At 40.9% G+C, this 25865-nt stretch overlaps 1 protein-coding gene across 1 annotated transcript in view; it reads left to right on the forward strand.

Annotated features, from left to right (window-relative positions):
• The window catches only part of rims3 (regulating synaptic membrane exocytosis 3), a 31916-nt gene extending 11252 nt beyond the window's left edge, over positions 1-20664 (forward strand). Inside the window, exons 2-7 of the mRNA XM_023431098.2 lie at positions 1846-2171; positions 18439-18580; positions 18659-18771; positions 19392-19493; positions 19596-19735; positions 20435-20664. Coding sequence (XP_023286866.1) covers positions 1907-2171; positions 18439-18580; positions 18659-18771; positions 19392-19493; positions 19596-19735; positions 20435-20647 — 975 coding nt within the window. The 5' untranslated portion in view covers positions 1846-1906 and the 3' untranslated portion in view covers positions 20648-20664. The remainder of the gene's footprint in view (positions 1-1845; positions 2172-18438; positions 18581-18658; positions 18772-19391; positions 19494-19595; positions 19736-20434) is intronic.
• Positions 20665-25865: the final 5201 nt, after the last annotated feature.

Raw genomic sequence — 25865 nt, forward strand, 5'->3', positions numbered from 1 at the left:
GGCAGCGAGTGATTTAGTAGAATAATGAATTTGTACATCATTCCCTGTGATCTCTGGCTGAGTGCAGTTTGTAAAATTAATGTCTTTTAGCCAGATGCTGCTAGTTGTTTGGTCTGCACATTGGTCCAGACTGAAATATCTTTTGGGTGGACTACTATAAAATTTTGTAGGGATTCATGGTCCCCAGATGTTGAATCTCACTGATCCAGTACTTTGGTTTATGACCAGATACTTGCAAAACGTTCCCCTCAGCGTTAGCTGTACCCATGCTAACGCTAACTAGCAGCGTTAGCATGCTAACATGCTAAACTAAGATGGTGAACATGGTAAACATTGTACCTGCTAAATATCAGCATGTTAGCATTGTCATTGTGAGCATGACTAGCATTTGCATTTAGCTGAAATCACTGCTATACAACCTCACAGAGTTTCTAGCATAGAAATGGTCATGCATATGATGTTGTCAGGGTGATGAAGCATGTTTACCAACTGAGTTGGACTAGCCATAAAGAAAGGGCACTTATTAAATAGGTTCTGAGACAGCAAAAGACTGCATTGCTGTACTTTCTGTGTAAAAAGGTGAGAAAGAAAAAAAGTGATAGCAGGGGATAAACCAAGAGAGAAAGCAGGTGGAAAGAGAAGAGGAGTAGTGAATAAAGGGAATACTAAAAAGGAGCATGGAAGCATGATGTTGGCCACAGTAGTTCTAGATATTTCATGTGCCCTTGGGCTGTCGGTTTAGCCTCAGTATCATCACTCTGATGTTAAGAGAGAAGGAAAGGTGAGAAGGAGAGGAGTGAAGAGGAGAAGACCAGGTGATCGAGAGAGATATGCTGTGAAAGAGATGCTGAATAATAATAATAGGCCATTTTTTTTACTGAAGACATTTTCACATTATTGACTGTAGGAAAAGCTCAGTGTAAATAGATAGAATTAAAAATGGCTGAATTCTGTTTAGCAGCTTTGGTTTCAGGCTGCTGGTATTGCTCATGCTGGCTCACTGTCATGCTGTCATGGCTTACTAGGACACCCTGAATAGAACTGATTTGTTGTTATTGTTTTTAGTTTTTAGGAACACCTGTGCTTTTCCTTCTATGATAAGTCAAACTGTCTGCTGTGAGAGGCCTATAATGACAGTTTGAACCTCCGCGGGCAAAGACTGCTGCGTCCATCGGTTTGATATTACAAAGTTTATCAAAGTGTATGCGCACACACTGGTATCCTCTGAGGATACGGCCAACCAGTGATGATTTGAGCTGCAGAGTTTATCATCTGTCACTGTTTAAGGTCAGACATGAAATAAGATTCCAAAAAACAATACACGAGACAAATACCAGCTGACAGGGTCACCCCTCAACAGCAGGCCAGCCCTGACGTGTGTGTGTGTGTGTGTGTGTGTGTGTGTGTGTGTGTGTGTGTGTGTGTGTGTGTGTGTGTGTGTGACTGGAGATATTTCTTAACTCACTTGAACAGTGTGCTGCCATCTGCACTGTCCTCGCTTGCTGACCTTTATGTTCTTTGTTTTCTCAGTTAGCAAAACCATTGGAGATCAGAAAGACTTTTTCAGAGCTTTTCACTTTTTATTTGGCTTTTATATTGTAGGAAGTCATTTCTGCTGCTGTTGCAATAAGTGGAGAATTTAATTGAAAACCAAACTGTGGTTGAAATTTAAACTCAGTGTCCTTCAGCCCTGGAGAGCTACTGCAGCTGGAAGACAAGCTATTATACTATATTTCATCAGACACGCTTTTTATTTGAGCTGTTCTTCCCACCTTCAACCTCCAGTCTGTACTTCTACCCTCACTTTATCGTCCTTTTTTGTCCTCTCTCATCTTTTTTCCTCAGCCCCGGTCCAACTGTCCGGTCCTCCCCTCCCAGCCCATCGGCCCTCCTGTCCAGCGGGACCATGATGCTAAGCAGCTCTGTGGAGGTGCCCAGCCCGGGCGGGATGAGCGGCCTCAGCGGGTTGAGTGCAGCAGCCCGGAACGTGGTGCGCTCCTCCAGCATCTCGGGGGCCATGTACAGCCTGGAAAAGAGTCCTGGCAACGGCGGCCCGGACTCTGGATCTTTGGCTGGCAACAAGAAGCGGCGCTCCAGTCTGGGCGCCAAGATGGTGGCCATTGTGGGTTTGTCGCAGTGGAGCAAGAGCACGCAGCAACTCAACCAGCAAGGTCAGTTTCGAGTTTGAAATGCTTTTGTTGGATGCAAACTCTGAAATAGACTTTTTCCCACTCTTCTGTATTTCTTCTCATTTCATTTCTGTCTTTTCATTAGTTCTGTATGCAAATTTCTTACATCTAATTCTCTTTATCCCAAGATATTTTTCTGTTCTCCCTTTTCCCCGTTGTCACCATTTCAGCTAGGTCAATGAGACTTCAAACTCTCTTTGTTCCTTCTCCCTCTTCCGTTCTTCTCATTCTCAGCTTCCACGGTTTTCCTCTCCCTTGTCCTCGTTCTCTTTTTCCTCTGTCTTCTCTCTCCTTGGCCTCACTTTGCTTTTCTTTCTTTAATCCTAGTTTCTAAAGTTTGTGGATATCAATCATCTTTTTCAAATTGGGTTTAGATTTCAAGCTGCAAATCATATTTTATTTCCAAATGAAGACAGATTTTTTTAATAGGTAAGATCTTTAGTCATCTTTATCCTCCTGGCTTAGTTTTAAGATTACAAAATATTCCACGTACCTTTTAAAATTATTAAATGCTTTTCCGCTGCAGTTAAATTGTCAAAGTCAATACTAATACTGATCTAACACAACAGTGATTGTTTTAGTGTATGCACAATAACATTAGCATAATCCACTCCAAAGGGTTTTTGGTAGTGCGCTGCCTCAGTTCTGATGCCTATAATACTATAATATGCTATTCAACAAGCTCTCAGTGGCTTTACCTTTTGTGGTATTATCATTGTAATGAGTCCTTTTTAAAAGGTTGCAGCACCGTTTTGAGCATCATTGTGTGCTGAACTCTGAAGTGGGTTTTCTCCAGTAGCAGCTAGTATGCACGGTGGCTGTAAGGCAATGATAGTGGCGTTATGTTCTAATAAGTCTCCTGTAGGGCATAATTACAGATACTGTGCAGCTGCAACAAAAGTCTTTCTCTCTTTGCGCCTCAGTGGCAAACACAAACCCACTCTCTCCTAGTGGGTAATAGGAAAAACATGTCACACACTGAGACTTGGTAAAGGCTGAGAGGCAGGGCCAGGAGGGCCAGAGGATGCAACTCATTTCAATGCAGTGAATATTTTCTCCATTCTTCTTCTGTCTGCCGAAGAAACATGTTGTTCATCCCTCCACATCCTTCTGAGCACATTCTGTTTCTCCTTCCAGTACACTGAACTGCAACTTTTTCAGAACAGTGTGTCCGTGACTGCACGTGTCTTTCTGCTTCCCTGCGCACTTTGTGGTTCAACAGCATGTGTGTCTTAATTCTGCGAAGATGTTGAGTTGTATTGCAAGAGCTCTGTTGCAAGGCTTTTCTTTGTGTGGTGAGCTGAGTACCTTTTGAAATGTATCATTGTATGTAACACTGTTACCATTAGCATATCTCTCTGTACTGAGACTAGAATTATACTTATTCAGTTTCTTAGTTTGAGGTGTATATAAACATTATTTTATTTAAAAATTGATTATCGATGTAGCTTTGAACATTTTTTTTTTTGTTTAGCAAAAATCCCAAAAATGTATTTATGATAATAAACTGAATTTCTTTAGGTTTTAAACCATTGACAGTTGTTAATCAAGAAAATAATCAAGAAAATAATTGAGAATGAAACAATCGTTAATTAAAGCACAAAATTACACAAAAATACACAGTCCAGTGTGACAGGGCTTATAGGGATTATAGCAGGGATTATAGCTACTATCCAACAAACTAACACAATAAATATTAGGGGTGTAACGATTCTGAAACTGAGACCAAAACAACATCCACCATCTTGTGTATCGATACTGGAAGACAGAACTTCGAACTGCGGTAAAAGGAGGGTTAGTTAAATTAGCTTAAGATGGATAATAACAATGACATTGCAACCCCCCCCCCCCCAAAAAAAAAAAAATAGTTCACAACCAGGCCTAGTTCTAGGATGTAGCCCATCCTCATCTGTTCTGCTCTAAAGACAATTACACACAAAGCAACTCTGTCTTCATCTCACTGAAATGAATTTTCAACATAATTTCAATCCCCTTGGTTCTTTATCGGACTGTGACTGTATGAAGTAGATATAACAAGACCAGACAGGTTTGCTTTAGTCTCTTACCCTCAGCAATGACATCTGTGAATTGATGTCATCAAAGATAAGTGAGTAGAAAGTGACTGTTTTGGAGGAAAATGGATGAAGGCATCACATAAAAAAAAAAAAAAAAAATGATAATGAAAGTGTGAGTTTATTTCATACATGTTCTCATGCCAGCTCTGACGTGGTCACCATATAGCTAATAGGCAGTGTACACAGGGACACACATAGTCCTTCACCTGCACACACAATCTCCTAAATCCTGGATCATTATCCTGTATCATTACCTGTTTTTGGCATCCATCAGTACACACACACAGAAAGAGCTCAGCGCGCTCAGGCACAGCTGACACTTGTCTGACACAGGCTGAGCTGTCGATACTTTCACCACAGGGGCTTTCATGTCTCTGCGTATGTGGTGATGAGGAGAGCACAATGGAGGAGAAAGTGTGGATGAGGGAGGCTAGGAGGGGCTGAGGATGTAGAGAAGAGGAAGGGGAGACGAGGGGTGTGTCTAAATTTAGATGTTCTCAGCTGCCAGAGGAACACATCGCGCCTGGAACAAAAACACAGTATCATGCACTGCTTCTTCTTCTTCTTCCATCCATACCGCATCTCTCCTTACTATAGCAGCACCATTTTCAGCTCCACTTACATGATAGTTTCCTCTTGGTCACAACAGGTTATGTGATGCACAACTGCCTCTGATGAACTGAGCTTGAGAATGAAACAAAACTGAACAGCTCGGTATCAACCTTGTAGTATCAACAGTATCAATCTAATGTTTTCAATTCTGCTCCATATATTTAATGCCATGAGCTAATTTTGATGAGTTAAGCCACTGCTGCTCATTATGCCTTGCATGTGCCTCATAATAAATGTATACATTTTAATGTGAGGGCAGTGGTAGCCACCATCCAATCTTTCTAAAATGCATTCTTAGCACTTATTAACAGTGGTTTCTTACAAAGCATGGACACAGCACATAATTAAAGGAAAAATTTTTTTTTTAAGTTTTGTTTTTGCTACATAGCCAGCGTTAGCATTAACAGTTTATTAACTGTTTACTGACCAGTAAACCAGCTTTTAGCTTTTCTCCTGGAGACAAACAAGGTTGTTTACTCAGTGACCCAGTGAGACATAATTGGGCTGCCCTAATCTGTTGTTTTCAATACCTCATGATTTACACCAGCTAGAGGCAAAAAGTGGGGTGCATATAATTAGACAGGTGACTGACACTGACGGACAGACTGACAGAAGGTCACACAGACAGACGGGCAGAGTGACAGGCAAACATTCCTCACTGCTTGGTCAAGTTCGATTAAGGTCGTCTCTTTGCTCCTTCCTGCCGTTCATTAATCACCTAATCGGGCCAGCTGTCAGTGCTCCATGTTCCCAGTGACAAATGCATTGATTGGCTGATGGGGTGGGTCGGCCCAGGTGCTGGCCCCCTGCTTCACTTGGTTGGTCACCTAATATCCAACAAGCCACAGGTTGAATTGGTCCCCAGAGAAGAGGGAATGTGTAGGGGAAGTAAATTTGGGGCTTTGGGTGCAGGAATGGCAAAAAGAAATGGAAATTAGAAAGGAAAACCAAGGCAAACGTATCATCTATTGATTGACATTTTAGAACTTTTAATATCAAAAACTTAAGCACTCTTATATTTAGTAAGTAAAATCTGTTTCTACTGTTTTTTTTTTCTCTACTCGAAATAATAAAATGTACGGGCAAGGACGAAACAGAATGAAAGGTGGTCACAGAGGAAGTGACTTGGCACTGAGGTGGGTGATAGGGACACAAAGATGTAAAAAAAAAAAAAAAAAAGACAAAGTGAACGGAGACAGCAGGAGAATATGTCAGCGTCTCACCATTAAAGCACTATTAGGAGGTAATGTGGTTATGGTGTTGTTATTGTGTCAGAGTTTCTGCAGGGTATGTTCTAGCCGTGCTCCATTTTGTGAATTGGATCTAGTCAATTCTTTTCTAGTTAACTATCGGCAGAATCTGTCCATGTAAGATCTTATGCAAGCCAGGTAATGTTCTTGTAGATGTGTCCAAGCAAGAATTGGTTGTTATTTTTTAAAATAACATCATTTCCAAATAAAAAAACGTCCGATGGTCAGTGTTTCCTGGAAAATAGATGTTTAGACTATTTGAAAATGAGAACTGCTGTTTTGTATTTCAAAGTGCAGCTGTTATCTCTCCAAAATTATAAAAGCCTATGTCATCTGAGGGTCTTAGTGGGCTTAGGACTTTTGGGAACTTTGGCTTGATTACTGTTCAGTGATCTTGCCTTTTACAGTAGTCATCATTAGGGGTGTAACAACACAATCTGCTCACAGCATTTTGTACGATAAACACCGCAGGGTTCATGGTTTGATACAGTATTTGTAACAAGGATGGAATGAAAACAAACTATCACTCACTTTGTATGTTTAGGGTGAATTCTTTGTGTGCCCCTGGCTTCCATCAGGCTTTCACCAGCGGTGGTCATACAGTCACTTGAGACTTCTCCTGCATGACAAGAATCTACTGATGGCAGCTCCTCGTAGTTTCCAAAACAGAAACATCATTAAGGCGTGATGGTGTTAGGGCCACACCCATCCCCCTGACCTGGAAGGGCCGGTGTGCTGTCTGTCGTCAGGCACTTTACCTGAGACCAATCCAGCTTTAACCTGCTGGAATAGTTCTCAAGATTTTTCAGACACACAAGCTTTAATGAAAGCAAAGAATCACTGTCCAAAAATATTTTGAGTGCAGAATGCGAAATGAGTAATGAGAGTGGATGATTCTATGTCTAAAATAGGACAAGGACATTTTAAAGACGGTAGCCTTGTCAACAGCAGCTGAGACCTCTGACAGTTCTAAGTGTTAATGATGCCATCTAATTGTGCCCTCTGGTGTCCACTTTATAGCTCAGATCCACTTTTTATAGTGTTCCACAGCGCTGCAAAATATTGTGACATGTCTAGTCCAGATTAATATCCAGCTGACCTGTCTCTGCACTTATTTGCCAAAGATAACCATGTGAATAAAGGCGTTAACGTTGGAGATGTAACAAAATAGAGATGTAGAACACCAATAAAATACAGACAGCAGAGAGGATACGGTTAGAGAAGTTCCTTCAGGTGGTAACAATCTAGTACAAAACCTTGTCATATAAGGTGTTTGTCCATGTCTAAATCCCTCTAGATCCTTGATATAGGCTATTTCCATGCGTTCCTAGATATAATCTATTTTTTTCTTTTATAATGCTTCTCGGTTTTCCATTCATAGCCCTAACTCCCACTGTCATTGTCTCATTATTCTTAGTTTTGTAACAGGCGAGTGTTGGGGATGGCATTTTGGTTCTGTCTGTGTTCTATTTATTACCTGCTATTATTAGTACCAGTGTGGAGAAAACACACACACACACACACACACACACACACACACACACACACACACACACACACACACACACACACAAGCAGTTTCCCAGGTTTAATGGGTGACTCACTCCTCCGCTGAACACTGTCTTAGCTCCTGAGCAGGTTTATCCACGACTGTGAAAACAGAGCTAGCAGAGCAGCTCCCAGTACACTGTCAGTCTGCATGGAGGGACGTGGCTTGCAGAGAAACAAGCGCCACTGATGAGATGCAGTGCACCAGGAGAGTTAGATTAAAGGAAACCAGGCATGGATGTGTGTCTGTTTTTGGTGAGCGTCCCAGTGAAAGGCTTCAGCTCCTCCAGCTTATATATACAGTATAAAGTGTGTGTGTGTGTGTGTGTGTGTGTGTGTGTGTGTGTGTGTGTGTGTGTGTGTGTGTGTGTGTGTACGTACGCGCGTGCATGTTAGGTGTGTTTGACTGGTGCACATTCACACTCAATCACCTCACTCTTTTCTGCTCCATTTAGCTCTCTCAACCCACTCAACACCCATCCTCTTCTTTTCTCGACCTTGCTTTTCAGTTCCTTCAAATATTCTTTATTTAAATCTTTCTTCTTTCTGCGTGTTTATTTCTGTGATGCTGTAGCTACTGCTGGAAGTACACCAGAGACACAGAAAAGAAACAGACAGAGGAGGAAGAATGTCTGTTTGACACAGGAAGAGTGTTAGTTTGCTTAATAAATTGATTCCAACTTTGTTCTGAGACCAATAGCAACCACATTTCTGTGTTGTACTATTGTACACAAATTACTTTGAGTTGGCTGACAGTAACTCTAGCTCCAACCTAGGAGTGAAGATACGTGCACGGGCTTTCAGCATTGTGAGTAATGTTACACCCATTTTCCACTCTTCTGTTTGTCTTGCAACAGATTAACCCAGGTGTTTCTGTTTCATTCACCTCGCCTATAAAAAGCTATAAAAAAAAACAAAAACCCTGTGATTCTGTGGCACAAACTACTGTACAGTGCTATGCATTTTTATTTAGTTGTTTTGTTATGCCAAAATGAAAAACTTTGCAAGCTTTGTAACTCTGTGCAGAGCAAATTTAATTGGTATTTATCTCACTATTATCTCATTATTGTGGATGAGGGTCAGTCAGTGTAACCTACTCGAACAATGTATGAGTTAGATGCGACTTGGTTTGGTGCTGGTTTGGTTCTCTGGCTTATGTTTTTGAAATTTTCGTAGTAAATTTTAGTTAATAAAAAGTATGTTAACCACTGCTTCTGTTAGCAATGCGCCGTTAAAATATCTGTTAGCGTTCTGTTTGTTAGCTAATGTTGGAGCAAATTGCACCCACAACATCCAGCTAGCAGTCCTTGTTAGTGTGAAGCTTATACGACTGCTGTTTCTTTAGCAAGTGTTAGCGGGCAGTTCCTGTAACTACTAATGAAAAAGAGCAGTGCTGATGCTGTATATCTTTGACTGTTGACAGGACAATGTTTGGCTAAAGCTTTACTTCAATCAGTTAGCCTGTACTACAGTGTACATAAAAAGTCATTTTAGTTTCATGAATACATGCAATGGGGACATGTGCTCCCCCACATCGAGATAGCTCTGCGGGACAGGCTGATGTGATGCAGAGGGGAGATAGCTATGAATAACATTTTCTTAGTGTTTGTTTCTATCCCAAAATAAGTCAAACGTGCTGGGTTATCGGTTCTAGACACAGTGGACCACCAACTCAAACACAATGCTCCAAACAGTACTACAGTTTCATACTGTGTGTACAGATCCGCCTTTTGTTTGAATTTGTTTGTATACAATAACTGAAAAGTTTTTTTCCAAGACAATTTTTTAATTCCAGTCTCTTATTCTTCTTCTTCGCTATTATGGCAATTGTGTATCATGTTTTGTATGTTTAGTCAAGACTATGACCTGCTCTGGTTGCAATTCTCCTCATAATGATAGACTGATTTCATCATTTTGAGGAAAAGTAAAGTCATTGTGGATGTTTTGGCTGGAGAAAAACGCCCAACACAGTAAAAGGTCACAGACTAGTATGTCCACTGTTTAAAGGAGTCGGCCTCTACATGTGTTTTACACTGTCTTAAAGTATACCAGAGAGTATATTTTAGTACTCAGGGTGTTTTTGGGGTGACTCACTCATGCCCTACTTCTAGCTCTGTTTCTGAGTCACAGCTAGGAAACACACTTAAGGAATTTTGGCAGAGACATTTTGGAAAGCTTACGGTGATCGGATCCTTCGAGGGAAAACTCACCCCTCAAGAGAAATTCTTACACATCAAGACAGCTCAGAAAAAACCTGTGAAAAAAAATGAGCAATAGCGGATAGAAAAGCTATGAATTGCTAGAATAGTAACAGTGGGAGCTGTTGAATCTCTGCAGCATCTGAACTATGGTAACACTTGAGCTGCCCTTTCATAACAATAGCTATTTCACTGCATGACTACACATGATGGCTATTCATATCCACTGTGACTAATCAAAAAATCCTCCTTGTGTCTTTCGAGCTGCTATTTCAGGTGAGACCGCTGCTCTGTTGTCTCCCTCACCTCACCTCCTGCTCCACCACCGCATTTTTCTTTTGAAGTGTATTGAGTCACTGGCTCTCCTGACAGATACAAACTGAAACCTTACTCATGTCTCTAAAAGCTTTCTCTTCCCCACTGGTGCTTTTAGAGGCTACCAAACACCAGCTAAGCTGACCGGCGATCACTTTTCTCTCCGTCTCTGTTTCTTATCTCTGCACTTGCCATACTCCCTCATCGCGCTCTTTGTGTCTCTCCCAGCTCACTGACATCTTAATTTTCCCACTCCTTTATCTCTCCTCCATTCATCTCCATTTCTTTAGCTCTCACTTTCACCCAGAGCTTCTATCATGTTTTCTCAATCTCGCCCACAGATTTCTCCATGCTCAGTGCTCTATTCTTAGCAAGACAGATTGGTGAACCATTCGAATGGGAATCTGTCTTTCTTTGTGCCTGTATACCTACTATTGTGTATGTATATATGTGTAGCTTCTGCATATAAAACAATGCCTCTCAACCAGGTGTGAGCTTATCTGAGATTTAAAGCACTACACCTAGAATCTAATGCAGCCTTTATATTCAAAGGCATAGCTCGACATTTTGGAAAATACGCTTATTTTCTTTCTTGCTGAGAGTCAAGAAGATCAATACCACTCTTGTCTCTATGGTAAATATGAAGCCACAACCAGACTGGAAGAAGGGAGATACGTCTAACTCGGCTCTGTTCAAAGGTAACAAAATCCACCAACCAGCGCCAGTGGTTTCCATTGTAAGGTTGCCTGGTCACACTAGCATTTAAGATGGCGTGATTTCATCGCAATATTTCAATAGAATTGCCGCTGACTATTTTTTGGTAATTAACTTTGGTGAACTTTGAACAAAAAAATTGTGCCATTGACAAGTAGCGAGCCTTCACAGTGCTGAGCTTCGACAGACCTGAGACCCGGAGAGTCCAAAATGGAGTAGGCTATCGTAGCGTATTAGCTCAATTGCACCATCCACTTTTATTTGCCATTTTCTGTTGAAGTATTTCTGGTGTGACCAGGCCTTCATTGCACCCTGACCAAGAAATATAATCTTCCGCATAAGTCTCACCGCAGGTTGATGTTTTCACACTTTGGTTCTTGCACAAATGTCAAAATGTATATTTAACACGTTAGCTAGTAAGTTTAGAGGTAAGAAAAAAATGACTTAAAGTGCAAAAAGATGCAACAACAAGTTGTTGAATTGTATTGTATTATTGTATTAAATGGCATATCAGTGTTTTCACAGAGCAGATCGAGCTGAGGTGTTATTTCCTATATATACTGGAGGCTGTTAGCTGATTTGGCAACCTGCTCTAATAGATTAAGAGCTCTCAGATTTAGCAACCTGGGTCGAAAATGAGCAAGAGCACTCAGTGGCACCCCAGCAAGGCTTAAACGGGCAGTAAGTTGCAGTGTGTGTCACCGAGCTCAAGAGTGTGTGTGGTGAGTCACTGTGTTGTGTACGTGTATGAACGTCTGTGTGTAATAGACCTATGATTAGGGTGTCATCACCACTCATCTCGACATAGAGTGCTGTAAACACATACTTGCACCGAATGTACACAGGTATGCTGCTGTCTGCTGTACGACGCTGTGAAAGAAAAGGTGGACACACACACACACTTATAGTTGCCTCTCAGACAATGCGAACATGCAGTTGATTTCTAAATCAGTTTCATGGCACAGGGAAGCTGCTTTACTTGAATCTTGTTTAATTTTGACACCACTAAATGTTATTTTCTCACAAATCAGAGCAAATCTGCCAAGATGATGGTGATATAATTTCTTTTCAGCGCAATGTAAGTGAATTCATCCGGGGGAATTTTCTTGACCTCAGCGTAATTTTCTTCACACAAAAGGGAAGTGTTGGAGCAGTTAAATTAGATCAGACGGAAATGGAAATATCTCATCCCACTGGCAGAATTTCGATTTAATTCATGATGCGAGATCTTGTTAAGATTAACCTTTATTTTTAATTTAGCAGATATTATCCTGTACTCTCTTTGTCTCACTGGGTATGTTAGTGGAAAACTACGTTCGGTGCTTAATGCATTTGAAAGTTTTGTGAAATGTATAAAAATGTTGTTCGTTTCTGGTCATCTGAAGTCATCTGTTCTTCTCATCTCCTTCTTCCCTATAAATTGTTTGGCCATCTTGCATCATTTGGCAATCAGCTACAGAGTTGAGTAATAAAGAGGAAATTACATCTGAATTGGATTACTGTTTTCCTCATTGTAATTAATTGTCACGAGACAGAAGCCTGTGTGGCATATTAACTCACTGACAGACTTCCTGCCATACATGAAGCTTTTAGATTTCAAGAAATCATTTCCTATGCAACATGATGCTGTGAAAGGCTAATCGCCTCAAACTGACCACTCCCTGGCTTATGCCTGAGCTGTTAATGTGATTCTCACACACACACACACACACACACACACTCAAACAAAACACAGGAGATTAGTTTTGTTTAACTCCCATGCATTATCATTAAAGACAGAATAACTCTTGGCATACGAGGCTACACTGCGCTACATTTATTTGTTTTTGCACGCCCTCTTATTGTTAAGTAACTGGTTTAGAAAATTGGACTGCTGGCAGAGTCTCATAATGGTTGAATTATAGTGAAAATGGTTTTAGGAACAGCACAAACACACACTCATCCAGACATAAATACAACTAAATCGACACACCGAGGTTCAGAAGCCATGTTCATCAACCAAACTTCCTGACCATTTTATGCTACAATGATTCTCCTCACGCTGTTGATGTGTCTTTAAAGGAACAGTTTGACATTTTGGGGAATATTCTTATTCAGTTTCTATCTGAAAGTTAGATGAGAATATCTATACCACTCTCGGTAAATATGTAGCTAACGTAGCTTAGCATAAGGACTGGTAACGGGAGCAAACAGCTAGCCTGGCTCCTTCTGAAAGTATTAAAATCTGCACACCAGCACCTCTTAAGTTCCCTGATTAAAACGTTCATCCAACCTTCAGCAAGAAAACAAATAATTCCCAAAATCTTGAACTATTCCTTTTAACACTTGACTGTGTGTGTGTAGTTTGGTCGTCAGATTCTGATTCGAATGTTGCTAAATCCATTATCACTTTTTCATCAGATTCATCACTTTTTCTCAGTTAAGCCCCGTCAACTTCAAATTAGTGAGAAGATCACAGTAAAAAAAAAAAAACAGGAATACAGAAATCTCCTCGTGAAAGAACCAAACTTTTTCTAACTTTGGTCAAAAATATTGTGTTTTTGTAGAACACCATCGTACATAGTGAGAAGCCAACTGAGAAAAGTTTTCAAGGCCTTTTTGGCCTTTTTATCCTTCTAGCTGAATTGTTGCCATTACTTTTTACTGTGGTACTATGCAGGGGTCTCCTCAGGCTGTTGATGTACCCTTTAGCAAAGCACTAGAACAATGAGCTGATTTCTCAAACATAATGAATGTGTTTACAGGGTTATATTGTATTTTAAGCAAGGATGTCCCGGAGGGTAAAACCATTAAACTCCTTCTACATAAGTTTTGAATTTGCAGAATAGAGTTTATTCTGATATTATTGCTTTTGTTTGAAATTCCAAGAGCCTGCCATAGAAAGTAATGTAAACTGTTTAAGGTTATATACTTTGTAAGATAATCATAGTTTATATCTGTCTATACTATATATACACTGTGTTAACCACTGAATCAGTCTTACATAACTGTATGATACATGATTATGGCTCTGAATCACAGATTTTATATATATAATCTCTTGTCTTACTTAAGCGTCTACCTTGAATCTTCCTTTTGTCCAAATCTAGCAGGGGTCCGGCGGTGAAGATACCACAACAGATCTTTCATCTCCAACACCCATGCTTGGTTACTGTTGCTATGCATTGTAGATCGTTGCCGTCACCGGTGCATCCAATAGGCATGTCAGCGCAGCCAGGGAGTCTAAAAACAGCATTGTGTATTACAGCATATAATGAGAAAGGCTTCATCAGTGTTCTCTCCAAATGTCAGAGCAGCTTTAATGATCTACTGAGCACACACACACACAAAGCTATACTTTATGTGTGAGTGTGCGTGCAGTCACAGTGTGTGGCTCTTTTCTGCATTGTTGGCGTTTTCTGTAATCCCACCTTTCTTTATTTCCCTCTCTGCTATTAATTCTCTCTGCTCAAGCTATTAATTCTTTCCATCCCCACCACTTCATTCTCTCTCTCTCTCTCTCTCTCTCTTCCATCCTAATCTTCTTCCCCGTGACTGGATCTGGCCTTATCATGATTATCAAACATGTGGCTTGCATAAGTAGCTCCAGTGAATACCATGGTTTTTACACGCAAAAAAAGAAAGTTTTGAGTGTGTGATTGCTTTCCTCCTTGCTTTCATGAGTGTATCTTCAGGGACAAAGTATTACTCATCATAGTGAAGCCAACAGGAGTCACTTTAACAAGAAACCCTCTCCTGTAGCACAGTGAAGCACAACAGCTTATGTAATGCTGTTATTTTAGCTGCTCAAATGGCATATATGTCAGGCTACCTCTAATTACTTCTTCCAGGACGTGTGTGTTTGATGTTACCACTGTATAACAAAAGTTAATTCAGCAGAGAGAGAGAGAGAGAGAGAGAGAGAGAGAGAGAGAGAGAGAGAGAGAGAGAGAGAGAGAGAGAGAAGAAATACCCTAAATAATTTAGATGGGATGGACCTGGAAAAGAGATGGGAGTTGTGAGATAAAGAACTAGAGAACTACCAGAGAGGATGAAATGAAAGTGAGGCTGATTTGGAAAGGCAGTCAAAGCAAACAGAAAAAAAGGTATCAGTGCTTAGGGAGTTTGTGTGTGTGTATAGAAGAAGGGAATAGATAAGAAAGAGATAGCAAGCAAACAAAGAGCTGAAGATAAAGAGCAGCAATAAAACACAGAGGAGTGTTGGGAGATCTGATTTAAAGAGAGAGAGAGCAGAAAAAGACGTGCCGGCTGATTAAGGAATGAGACTGGCGGAGAGGACAATATGAGCGAAGAAAGACACAGTGAGAGGGGAAAGGCTTATGAGCGAACATGCCGGCCGGGGCTCTTGGTGCAATGCAGACGGCATTGCCATGGAAACGAATGTAGGGAAAGCGCAGGCGAGGAGGAGGGGATTAAATAGGAAGGAAGAGATCACTGCTTCGCACCGTGGGGAGAGGTGGGTGGGGGGCTGTTTTGATGAGAGGGGAGGGGCGGGCTGACACATGAGCAACAAGTGTGGATATGAAGTTAAAATAATAGCGACTTGATAGTTGAGAGATGGATTTATACTGGAGGTGTCCCACTTGTGTATATGAACTCACGCTCAAGAGTGTTTTGACAGATTCACCATCATCATAGAAACATTTGACCACCATGATACATAAATCATACACACTTGTAGCCTAATGATATTTAAATAATAAATGTAAACACTATATTCTTGAACAGCAGGCCTGTCAGGTCAAGTTACTGTTAGCAGTGGCAGTGTTAGTCCAGATTTCCGTCTGATGTACAGGAGTTTCCGTGAAATGTTGCTTCAATAAATTTAATTTTTTTTTTTTAAGTGATGGGGGATGAGCCTGTCGCCATGGCGCCAGTTGTCTCAGGTGGCATTGTCTGGGTCCAGATCTGAGGGCGGGGGTTGTCATGGCAGCTGGAGTTTGTCTGGGTGTGATGCTGCGTACACACACACACACACACACACACACACACACACACACACACACACATATTCTTGACTGCAGGATTATAAATAGAAGGCAGCAGAAGGCAGCACCCCTCTCCTCATCTCCAGCGCCCATGGGACCCCATCATTCTCATCTTCCTCTTCACCCACCTCTCCTTAACACTGACATCTACTTGTCTTCCTTCTTCTGTAACACTCCATCCTCTTGTTAAATATCCTGTTTTCAGGCCCCTCAAAGTCTCATTATGTGGCTTTGTTTGCAGTCTGCTTATCTCCATAGTGATGGTGGTGATGCAGGGTGTCTGTGGTTGTCATGGCGATGAGAGGGGCACAGTGAGGATGCTTAATGAGCTTGGAGTTGCTCAGGCTAATGAAGTGGGACGGCTGTACCTGGGTGTGCGCTCAACTAGCAACTATGAGCGACTGCTTGTTAAAAGTCTCCTCTGGTGACTTCACTGCACCATTCGACTATCCGGGCTCCTATAGAGGAGAGATGTATGAGTTTCTACAGCAACCATGACTGCAGCCATAATGAGCTGCACAGATGCAGCACTAAAACAGAGGAAGTTCACCAGTTTGTGCCTCTCAATGTCGCTTTGTTAATCTGTGATTTTCTTCCACATTAACAAGTTCAGTGAGGGACAAAACTTACAGGTGTGTGTAAAAGGTTTAAAACATTTTTAAGAATCCCAACTGCAGGATTCAGAAAACTGCCTAGAAAGCTCCTGTCAAAGGGAAGTCCCACAAATTAGTTGGACACTTTGTAGAGGTCTTTATATAAAGCAAGCTTTGCTGACACAACTGCACACACAGGCTTTCTCATCCTCCCATCTGACTGAACTGTCACCCTGTAGCCCAGACTGCTTACGTGCAGACACTGTGCATGAAAGTGTAAATGTTGCTTGGAGGTGTGAATGTACAAACACCAGCGCTGTCTAGTGTCAGCATGACATGTCTCTACAGATTATTGTGTTAAATAGCTTTGAGAATGTAAAGTTTTATTGTTTACAGTTGTGGACATCAGGGAGAACTAAAGTGTTTCTGTTATTCTTTTATTATTTGTTCTCAGCCTTTAATGTTTTAATGTAAACTCTCGTTAGCATCCTCTTAAGAATACTCAATCAACGTAATATGGTGTAGATCTAATTAATGACTCCTGTGTGCACTGATAATGGGCGTGGAACTAATGATTATTTGCACTCATTTCGTTTATTAATCTGTGGATTATTTTCTTGATTAATCTGTTTTGTCAATGAAATTTCTAAGTCTGAGTCCAAGGTGATGTCTTCGGATTCCTTTGGGTTTTTCACCACCAGTGCAAAACCCAAAGAGATTCAATTTACCAGCGTGTGTGACAAAGAGAAGCAGCAAATCCTCACATTTTAAAATCTGAAACCAGAGGATACTACTGCTTGAAAAATTACTGAAACGATTGGTCTATTGATTAGCTAAACGATTAATTGACTAACCATTTCAGCTCTAGTATATATGTGTGTCTGTGTGTTTGTCAGTGGTTGTGTATATATCTATGTGCAGTCCCCTGAAAGGCTCTGCTAAGATGTGAGCTTGCATTGACGAGCTGCCTCTTTTCACTCTGAGAACAGATAGCGTTACAAAAACGAGAGCACGGTAGTGATAGGAGGGATAAGGGAAGGGTTGACTGCTAAAACTGCGTGAGTGCACAACCTTACATGTCACATGCTGAACCCAAATCACCTACGACTTTGAACTCAGCACGTCAAGATAGTCTGTCATTACAAGGGATGATGTCCTGAAAGCTTCTTCTGGGGTTAGCAGCTCTCCAGCTCACTCTGTTCTCCTTGTGTCAGCAGAGTTGTGAAGCCTAAATACCTCGCCTACCTCCCTCCCCTGCCCCTCCCAGCTCAGCCTCCTGACTCTCTTTCTGCCCCGACACTCACAACAATCCTCAAGCCGCCAGTTTGTGTATGTTTCTACCTCGTAAGTGAGGCTCAGAAGTCCCCCTAAAAGCCCATCGAGCCCTACCCGCAACAGCCATTGTAGTGTTTAAAATGCGATATAGTAATAACCTGCGAAGTGGAGAGATTTTCCAATAGTGCAGGGACATCCCTGTGGATATTAGGTGAGATTGCCTTCTTGCCTGAGTGAGCTCGCTTCAAAACAAAGAGTGGTGAGATGGGTGTTCTCAAGGCTAACCTAAATTCCTCCTCATTTCTAGTTTCAAGTTTTTAAGTGAATAAACCAAACAGTGTATTGAGTCGTTTTGAAAAAAAGCAGACAGCCTGGATAGCTGATGTAAAGCCCATCTCACAGAGATTTTTGCAGAAACATCTATCCACTGTCAGTTTCAGTTACAAATAGATTTTGCCTGAGGAAATGTATACCATAATATTAATATCTGCAGAAAAAAAAGATGTGATGGGGTTCAGATCTTTTCATAACACATATATGTGCCTGGTGCTGGCCCTGTAATAATACCTGACTTCCTTATCCGAGAGCGCAACGACTTCCTGTGATTATTATGCGTTAGTGGATTATCCTGCTGAAATTTAGGCCACTTAAAGCAGGAGCTGTGACCTCTGTGTTTTCCAGACGGCGGGACAAAGAAACTTCGCAGCACCATCCGACGGAGCACAGAGACTGGCATCGCCGTGGAGATGAGGAACCGAGTGACACGGCAGGGCAGCAAGGACTCAACCGACGGCAGCACCAACTCAAACAGCTCCGACGGAACGTGGGTATCCAGCAGGAAGTCATCCATCCATACACAGTATCCATCCATCTAACGTTAGCTCTGTTCTGTCTCTCTCAGGTTTGTCTTCCCTACCACACGCCTGGGGCCTGAGAGCCAGTTCAGTGATTTCCTGGACGGACTAGGCCCTGCTCAGATTGTAGGCCGGCAAACACTAGCTACACCCCCCATGGGTAAGCCAAGAGTGACATACACCAACCAACTTTACCTGTCAGTCAGTTTAACTCTGGTGATTCAAAACCCTGTGATTAGAATGTGCTTCAAATTGTCTTTGCTCTCATGTAGGAGCAACATTTAGGTGTGAAACATCAATTTAACATTGACAAAACAGCACGTTACTCCATGATCAGTTTCATTCATCAGCAATGAGACAATCACTTCTATATAAATAAATCTGTAATACCAGAGTGTGTGAATGTTTTTGGACTGAATACGTCGATTAGATACAGCCATATGCAAACATACAAACTGTTGGATGCACAGCAGTGTCTAAAAATACTACACAATACTAGTGTTTTCACTCAGCACGAATGAAGTTATTCTTGCATGAGATATAAATCTTTCATGCAAAGGTCACTGCTTGTGGAAAACAACAGGAGAGAGCAGTGTGCTCCACCATTCCTGATCGTGATGACAGACTGACAGCTCTGCGTCGCCCCCTGCTGTTAGATATTTGCAACTACAACATAACCGAACGCCACAAAGCTCAACTGCAAACAACGTTTTGCTTCTTTTTTTCTGATTATTAAGGTTATTATAGGATTGTTAGAGAAGGTGTGTTCTCCCTCCACAGGGGATGTCCATGTAGGCATGGTGGACAGAGGAGGGCAGCTGGAGGTGGAGGTCAACCAGGCCAGAGGGTTGATCCCCAAACCGGGCTCCAAGAACATACCAGGTACTTTGAACTGACTTCATGTGCTGGGAAATTTCACTGACTTTGACGCTGATGTAGCAGCTTCACTGTACTGTTTTTTGTTCATGTGTGTTGGGTCTACAGCGACCTACGTAAAGGTGTATGTCCTGGAGAATGGAGTGTGCTTGTCCAAGAAGAAAACCAAAGTAGTGAAGAAGACTCTGGACCCCACCTACCAGCAGGCTCTGTTGTTTGATGAGAGTCCTCAGGGCAAAGTCCTACAGGTAAGCGAGACCTGGACTTTTTCTTCTTTTCTACCTTTTATCATTTTCTTTTTGCTTTGAGTTAATTCCCACACCCAATACACAACACAACTTTTTGAATTCTCCGTCCTTATTTTGGATTAAAATATTTGTCAGAAGATCTCCTTGCAGCACTGGGGAGAGAATTTAATTTCCTGTCAGAGCAAGCAGACTTGGTTGAAGAATTTTCTTTAATCTAGTAATGTTTTCTGTAGCAAGGTGCCTTATTCAAGACATTGACCATATCACTAGAAGATTTATTGAGGAAGTGACAACAAGTAAAATTCCCTTTATAATGAAAGGTCCATTTATAGTGTTAAGATCACAAGTTTAATCAGTGATTTTACATATTTTCAGGGTGAAGGAATGATCTGCAGTTTTTTTTTTGTTTGTTTTCATTTTAATGAAAAACATATTTGTACAACAACTTTAGCACCTTTTGAGCGCGAGGTGCATTTGACAAGAAAGTTTTGATGCTTTGCAGAAACAAATGCAGGTACAGGTTTAATATTAAGATATATGAAAACGATTAAATATTTTGACATAGTTTCATTGACAAATACCAACCGAGCAGCACACAGTGACACAAAGTCACATTCTCATGGTATCTTTAAAAACATGACGTACGACTTGTATCATAATAGGCCTACTGTATTTCTTCATGCCTCATCTTCTCTGTAGGTAATAGTGTGGGGAGATTACGGGCGTATGGACCACAAGTGCTTCATGGGAATGGCCCAGATCCTTCTGGAGGACTTGGACCTGTCTGCCACAGTCAGCGGCTGGTACAAGCTGTTCCCTACCTCCTCTCTGGCAGACCCCAGCATCGGACCCCTCACCAGACGGCTCTCCCAGTCCTCTCTGGAGAGCGCCACCAGCCCCTCATGCACCTAGACACCCCCCCACCCCCCCACCCAGTAGACACCCACATGCAAGGACACAGGCAGGAGTCATGCAGACACAGACACACGTACTGTATATACACAGCGACTGTATTTGAAGTACAAGACAGGTAGACATACACACACACACACATATATACCTATGCGCATCTGTGCAGGAATACACATGTGACACATAATAACTGATCACATCCATGTGAATATACACACTTGAGGCGCCGCCACATCCTTTACTGGACATTACACTCTACTGAACGTCCATATCATCACCCACTGATCAGTGTTTTTAGTCGACTAAGCAGTGAGCAAATCCAACTTGAAGTAGGCATAATTTACCAGAACATGTAGCATTTTTCACCCGCTCATTTCAACATCTCCTGCCATGACACAACGATCCACCAGGTGCCATATTCTGCATTCCAACGTATCAGATCTCCGTGGCACGATTCATCCCAGGGCCATCCCGATGCCAGTTTCTAAACTCTCTATGCCAAACTAAGAAAAAAAAACTTTATTTTTTAAAACCAAAGCAATTGTTATTGTTGTTATTATTACTATAAGTAGTAGGTGAACTAGTATACAATATAAAGTATGGATATGTAGCAGAGTCTATGACTTAGATGTAATGCAAAAAAAGAAGATACATTCTACATATGTGAGCTGAGAATGGTAGGTCAAACACGTAAACATACCTGGGCAGCAGGCTTGGATGTTCACATAATGGCTATTATGTGAGGTAGCAACACTGCTATTCTATAATTTTCACAGGGCAGAGTTTATATATAGATATACATATATATACAGTATATCTATATATAAATAGATAGATAGTTAAATACTTATTTGTGTTTACGTATCGGCTGCATTCTGCATGTTTGCTTGCAACCCTTAGTAGAGACATTTTAAAGTGCTTAAATCTTTTCATTTAGCTTGCCTTGGCCAATGTAACAGGAATATAGTGCCACTTTATTTTGCGATCCGTCCAGAGAAGAGAGCACTGCACTGAAGTTAGGGAGAAGGATGGGGCTTTGGTGACAGGGAGAGCGCTATCATTGCCACCCGCAGAAGAAGAGAACAAATTAGTCAGCCAGCTACACATTTCGCTGAGGAACAAATTTCTGATCCTGCCTTCATCTTTAGAGCAAAGGACTGTTGTACCACACGGCACTCAGCACAAAAGCTCTGGTCTGGGGTTCTTGTGTTCCACATCCAGGGGGGTGCCGCAGTCACACTCCCTCTCTCTCTCTGTATACCAGCATCCTAGACTTTGTTTGGACTTGCTGTTTGATTTCCCTGTTTTGATGTCATCTGTTTTATCGGACTCTTCCTAATTGACGAAGGAGGCAGGGAGGTGGCGAGCGTGCCTCTGTCTCCTCTCCCCGTCTGGTGACATCACAGCCAGACATCCAACCACAGGCAAACACGCACACACCTGATATCAACTACAACCTTTAACCCTCCTACTTTCTCTTTCGGTCACTCCTCTCCGTCACACTGACTGTAACTAAACCTTTTGTAAAAGTGTAAACATGTTACGCCAGTATTATTTTGCTAGCAGGGTGATTGTTAACCTGCCATATAAGGTAGTTTTACTTGTTTCAGGTGCAATATGTCAAATCTAATCCATCTTTCCTGTCAGGCAGTGTGTGTGTGTGTGTGTGTGTGTGTGTGTGTGTGTGTGTGTGTGTGTGTGTGTGTGTGTGTGCGTGCGTGCGTGCTTGTGTGTGTGTGTGTGTTTGCGTGTGGTGTGTGTGTTTAAGATAGCACTTTACTGTAAAATATGTGTTATGTTTGAATTCTGAACCTGCAGTTGTTGACCACTTGTTAATTTATTTTTTTATTTTATGTGGTCACACTGCACTGAGCATCTCTGAATCTTTTAATTGAACGCCAGCATGCAAAGTGTAACCTGAGCGCGTGATGAATTGCAGTGTAAGGGCCCGCTAAAACAGCGGAAACAGGTCATATTCGCCTATAGCATTTACATGTAAATCTGAGCTCTCATGTAAGTAATTTATTTCCATAAAAAATATATGCTTGGAGAAAAATCTACATTTATTTTAGGTAGGAAAAGTCAAAATAGTGTTTTAAGTAATAATAAGCCAAGACATTTACTGTTGCATTTGCAGTTGTGTTTGATTGATTTAAAGAAATGATTCAGCTGTCAAATGTCTTTCTCACAAAGGTAAGACTGACCTGTTGGCTGTTTTAGTTAAATGTGCAATGGTTGAGTCTTCACTGACAGCAGAGGAGTAGCTACTGCTGTTTCCTGTTTTCTTTAAGATGAAGACAAATTTATACCTGTCACTTCAGTGACTTTTTTTTTTTTTTAAAGAGTCTTTTGAATCTGTCTGTCTTAAGACCAACACCTAACCGTGTTTATGGATAAAGACACTAAACACAGTCGTATTTCAGTAGTGTTACGAGAGCTGACAGTCTCAAGCTATAGCCTATTAAAAGCTTGTGTGTGTTTACGAGCTCGCATTTGGTTTTATTACCTCCATATGTTCTATCGTCTGCTAAGAACTGTCATTCCTCTTTTCATGGTTCTGCAAAGAAAAAAAAAAAAAGGGAAAAACCGAGGTATTTTATCTTCTCAGCACCTCAGACCAACAGAATTCACATTTCAACGCTCTTTGAACTTTGCATAAAGGGATCTCTGGCAATCTTGAATTTTTGGGAGGAGGGTGATTGTTGTTTTTGACCCTCTCATTATGTATACCACCCTTTTTAAAAAGAAAAAAACTTTAAAAAAAGACCCATTAAGGTCTGAGTTCCAATTTCCTTTATAGTTTGGAGCTCTTCCTTGCTGGATCTTTACTTGTATGGTCATGTATATGAAGTAATTTTATGTACCTTATTGATTTGTATCTATCTATTTTTGTGGACAGCTGGCATGATGTAAAAAAAAAAAAAAGGACTTATACTCTTGGTATTTGCACACGTTCTCTTCAGTGCGCGCGTTTTATGAAGACAAAAAAAACCTTGGTTGACGAGAGAGAAACTAAGTGGAAAGAACATAAAGCTTAAAAAATGTTTTAAAAAAAAGAGACTTCAAAGGAATTTCTAAACCTGTATAACTTCCCTGCTGAATGTTTAGTCTTTGGTAAACTCTATGAAAATACTGTTAATATTTTTCCATGTGATTTCCAGTATTCTGGAGCTTGTATGAGACTGTCTGTGTCCCTTTTGCTGTATTGAGAAACCCAAAACATTTAACAGTTCTGACTATAGAAAGTAGAAAAAGACACAATACAAAGACATGTATAATTATCCTATAAGAAGTGTATTTACAGAGAGCAGAGAGCATTTGCCAAATTTTGTCCTTTTTAATCCTTTGATCCCTGCAACCAAAAAGCAAAAGTTGAAATGTTGCCTTTCTTCAAAGTGTAGTGCGGAGGTGTGTGTCCTTTTAATGAGGTGCATTTATTGTACTGTGTGATGCACAATGAGTGGCAAGGCAGCAACATGAGTGAGTGAGAGAGAGATTTTAAACGTGTAGATATTTACTAAAAAGTCACTTGTAAACTCAAGTTGACAGTGGACCACAGCGAGGAGAATTTAAGGGATCAGGGTTTTCAGATATGAGCATTAACACCTTTTTTCTGTCGTCATGACATTTAACACAGATTAGAAAAATGTACTGTAGTGTCACATTATTAACATGGATTGTCTCACAACATGATCATTTTATTTGGACACATGTTTTAAGTCCCTTTTTAAGAAAATTATTGTAAAGCTGCAAAAGAGGGCTTAAAGAGAGTTTGACGGTTCACAGGCAGCAGAGTCGCAGCAGGTCGTCTGAGAGTTTTTATGGTTTTCTTGAACTGAAAGGCTTTTTCTTTTTTCTTTTTTTCAACATGAAGGAGCAGGTTGCTAAATTGTGGGACACTTGAGAGTATTTTATTTCCAACAAGCACGGAGCATGTAGAGCAGATAGGTAAAGATAGTATTAGCTTGACAGTATTTGGCTCTGCGGAGATTTGAATGTAAAGTCTGGATGATGCTTGGAATGTAAACCCACACACTTGCTTGTTTCCCTGTAAAATCCACATTGAGCATTCTATAACCCGATTTTATTGCGTGTGAAACTTTTTATAATGTAACTTTAATCAACCCGAATCGTCTCTTGAGTGCTATGTTTGAAAATGTATTTTATTTTTGTAAAGAAAGAGAGGTATTATTCAGAGAAGGAGGAGGGAGAGTCAGAGAGGCGGTGTGGGCGAAACCTGCCTTTTTTTGATTCTTGTGAAAATGAGGGCTTGTTCAGTTTACAATGGCCTTATTTTGTGTAGGAGACATTGCTTCACTATTGTAGCACACAACTGAAAGTTTTGACAAATGTATTTTGCTTGAAATATTGTACTGAAGTTATATATGTGTATATGTATAGTTTTATGAATGTATTTCTTAATCCTTACACCAGAACCGAGTGTAATCTTTTTCTCATATTGTTTGCTACACTGTCTCTTTGAAGACTTTCCAGGGAACCTCGCCTGCATTCGTTCAGGTGGCCCCCAACTTTTACTGTACTGTATGTCTTATTCTCTGTGTATTCATTTAAAAAGAACAGCTCTGTGGTTGAAACAAGCATGAATTCTGTCTGGCTAAATGAATTTTTATTTATTTGAACTGCCACGATGGGTTCCAAGCTAAAGGATTGCTCCCCCCCCCCTCACCAATTAAGCTATCGATTTAATCTATCAAGCTGATGGAATTGTTTTTGATTTTTGTACTTTGCACTAGAAAATGTTTGCCGCATGGTTACTCTGATGATTTTCTCGTATTTAATCTTTCTGATGGTATGATAATGATGATAATTATTACGATAATAACAAGTGGCGATGATGATGAAGTCAGTTAGACCCAGTACCAAACTGATGGGAATTTAATGAGATGCAAAAGAATTGTCAAATATGCTGTATCTTAAAGTAGCATGGACTTAGCCTTCCATTTTCTTTACCTTTCCTCTGGCAATAACCATTGGCTGTAGCCCCTTACTGTTGCTGTTGCTCACTCTTGGCTTCAGCCTTTTCATCTCTCCTAATATTTTTGGGGATGTGGTATCAGTACCAGCTGAACTACCACGATGACAAATACGATATAATGTCACATTTGCAAGAGCTAGAAGAAATTTAGACTTGACAGAGCATGCGGTGCATTGTGAGTAACTTCTATTTCCACGATAGTCCCCCAAGAGCAACAGCTAT

This window comes from Seriola lalandi, unplaced genomic scaffold (assembly GCF_002814215.2).
Source record: "Seriola lalandi dorsalis isolate HSWRI2012SDOR001 ecotype SW California unplaced genomic scaffold, Sedor1 jcf7180002054916, whole genome shotgun sequence".
In the NCBI taxonomy this organism is placed as follows: Eukaryota; Metazoa; Chordata; class Actinopteri; order Carangiformes; family Carangidae; genus Seriola; species Seriola lalandi.